At 33.1% G+C, this 3,055-nt stretch overlaps 1 protein-coding gene across 2 annotated transcripts in view; it reads left to right on the forward strand.

Annotated features, from left to right (window-relative positions):
* The window catches only part of LOC116845738 (facilitated trehalose transporter Tret1-like), a 21,076-nt gene extending 18,461 nt beyond the window's left edge, over positions 1-2,615 (forward strand). For both annotated transcript variants that reach the window (XM_032818783.1, XM_032818784.1), the window contains exon 5: positions 1,575-2,615. In XM_032818783.1, coding sequence (XP_032674674.1) covers positions 1,575-2,200 — 626 coding nt within the window. In that variant the 3' untranslated portion in view covers positions 2,201-2,615. The remainder of the gene's footprint in view (positions 1-1,574) is intronic.
* The last annotated feature ends 440 nt before the right edge of the window (positions 2,616-3,055 follow it).

Below are 3,055 nucleotides of genomic sequence, written 5' to 3' on the forward strand. Positions count from 1 at the left end.
ATTATTAAATTTTTATTATGTTATGTACAGATTTGAAATTTGTTAAGTGGATAAACTAATTAATGTGATAGATATTATTTATAAAATTCAATTCTTACATTTTAGTAAAGCTTAATATGTAAGATTTTTGTATTTACAATAATAATTTACAATTATTTCAAGAAAGTAACTTAAAAGTAACGATTCGTTACTTTTTTAGTAACTGTAACTGTAACGAGTTACTTTTTATAACTAGTAACATATAACTGTAACTAGTTACATTTCCAGCAAGGGAAACTGTAACTGTAACTAGTTACTTTTAAAAAGTAACTTTCCCAACCCTGAGTACGACTATTCAATACCTAACCTTAGTACGGAGCCAGTACCAATAATATAAAAATGAATCAATTTGAGTCATCGGTTTAATAGGAGGGGTTTGGGAATATATATATATATATATATATAAGATTGGGACTCAAGGATCGGCCTAAGTGTGGAAGGTTGATTCGCCGCGTACGATGATCGAGAAATTTCTGTTTACCAATAATACAGTTTTTTTATGTTAGGCCCAGTACTGAACCAGTACCAAAACCGGACATCCGCTTTTCGGTATCGACCCAGTATCGGGCCATTTTTCCATACTGGCGAAACGTATACGATTTCTACTTGGGAATCTTCACTAAGACAACGTTCCAATAAAATATACTTTATTAAACCTTTATATCTTTTAATATTATATTTTTATTACATTTACTTGCTTAAATCTTCGTATATTGATTTTATGTAGAAATATTCATTTGCTCCTATTCTCGTATTCATCTTACACTGCTTCATATTTGCTGACTGAATGCTTTCTCTTTATAAACTTATCTTTTCTGAATTGTCTATATGCTTGTTCTTCTCTTAATCATTTCTTTTTATCCACATTGAACGCGCTATTTTCTTTATCGATCTTTCGACTTGATACTCCAAGGACGATTTAATTAAACTCTTTGCTCTTGCAAATATTAATTTGGTATTATATTAATATACAAAAACGACTTATTAATATTTAAAACAAAACATGAAAAAAGCTTGCGAAAAAGAATTTGATACAGACGAAACAAAAGAAGCTGTGTAAGTGCCCAGATAGCACAGAGAACTCAAAAGAAAATTAAAAAAGAATTCAGTTGTATATCTCCAATTCTTATTTTCAGATGCAAAAAGAATTCTTCAGAGCTCAGTTCAGTGAAAAGAATTCTTTTTGTATCTAAAAATAAACTCAGAATTGGTGACATACTACTGAATTTTTTTTTAATTTTCTATGCTATCTAGGTGCCGACTAACCGCATCATGCGCCAACAAATCGCGGCCGGTTTTACTCAAAATGTTATTAACTCCGCTATTTTTGCGAATTTCGGTCTACAATTTAGAGGGAGTATTTTTGAAAGATGATACTTTTGAAAAATATTATTTCTGAAAGATTGATATTTAGAACTCTGCCAAGTATATATTCTTTCGAGAGTTCTTTAGAGAGAAAACATAACTTATTGAAGAATTAATTGAAATTAATTATGAATTAAAATCAATCAATCTTTTCTCTCTTTCTGTTCCAGCGAACTTGAAAAGCATGTTGATCATGTCCGGCCTAAACGTCTTTGTGTATGCGAGCTCATACAACACGATAAATTCCTACGCGGAAATTATCCTGATTAACAGCGGGGTGAGCATCACTCCGTCGATCATAGTGATGGTGTTGGGTTTCTCCACGATTGTCGTCGGCTCCACCGTTACCTTCCTGGTGGACAGATTCGGGCGGAGGAATCTTCTGATAGTTTCCAGCTTCGGCGTTGCCGTTTCACTCGTCGCTCTTGGCCTGCATTTCTACCTCCTCTCCCTGAATTTGAATCCTGAAATACTGACGTGGTTGCCAATTACATCTTTGCTGTCCTTCAGCATCTTCGTATCCTACGGTCTAGTCCCGGTGCCTAGCACTCTTGTAAGCGAGATGTTCCCGGCGAATTTCAAGAACGTGGCGTCGCTTTGCATCGCCTTGGGAAACGCGACGTTCGCCTTCGTATTTGCCAAGACCTATCAGCCTTTCATCGACATAGCTGGAGAAACAACTGTCTACTGGAGCTACGGATTTTTCGTGTTACTAGCGGTGCCTTACGTGTGGTATTTCATTCCCGAAACGAAGGGCAAAAGCTTACTGGAAATTCAACAAACCACCAAGCAATAGATCGTCGCGGAGGATCGATGATTATCGAAATCAACTTTTACAAGAAGTCAAAAATTTGACGTCGATTATAAGCGTTGATTATGAGTCTAAGAGAAAACCGATGGTGAACTTGGCTAAGAATTTATAATAAAAAAAGTATGACAATCCTAGAACGTTCTATATAAATTCGAAGTTTCAAGCAATGAGTTAGGAATTTGGATATTGGAGGATCTCGGGAACTTGGAATTAAACTATTAAGCTGATATACTGACCCTCGAAATCTTAATCACAATTCACAATTTGAGATTTATGAGATAATACAAATATTTGTATATAACGATATTTTACAAATCGAATGGTTATTTGATTTTTAAAATATACTGTAACACACACGCTGCGCGTGCAATAATAATACTTACGACACGATTAATTTAAATTAATGTTAAATTATTCATATTTGATACATTATTTAAACAAGTATATACTATATAAAACCTGTTAATAATATTGATATTAAATAATATCAGCCTATCTACTTCATGATTTAAATCATATTTCTCAACTGATCTTTATTATTTTCACAACTTTTATCAATGTAATTCCTTCATCAACATATCTCACACTCACATACATACACACGCAGATTATCTCCATGAAATAATAATATGTTATTGATAATAGTAAAATTAATTGTGTGACTTGAAGTATACTTTGAAAATCCCCCATAAAATTATAAATAATTATAACTGATGTAATGATCAACCGCTCGATTGCTTCTAAAAACAAATGATTTTGTTATCACAACGATAACCTCATAATTAATTTATTTCGATTACGTTATCATCCGTCACAGAATGAGATCACTATTAACATCTC

Source organism: Odontomachus brunneus, unplaced genomic scaffold (genome assembly GCF_010583005.1).
Source record: "Odontomachus brunneus isolate Ranch 3 - 2012 unplaced genomic scaffold, Obru_v1 Obru_scaffold_057, whole genome shotgun sequence".
Lineage (NCBI taxonomy): Eukaryota > Metazoa > Arthropoda > Insecta > Hymenoptera > Formicidae > Odontomachus > Odontomachus brunneus.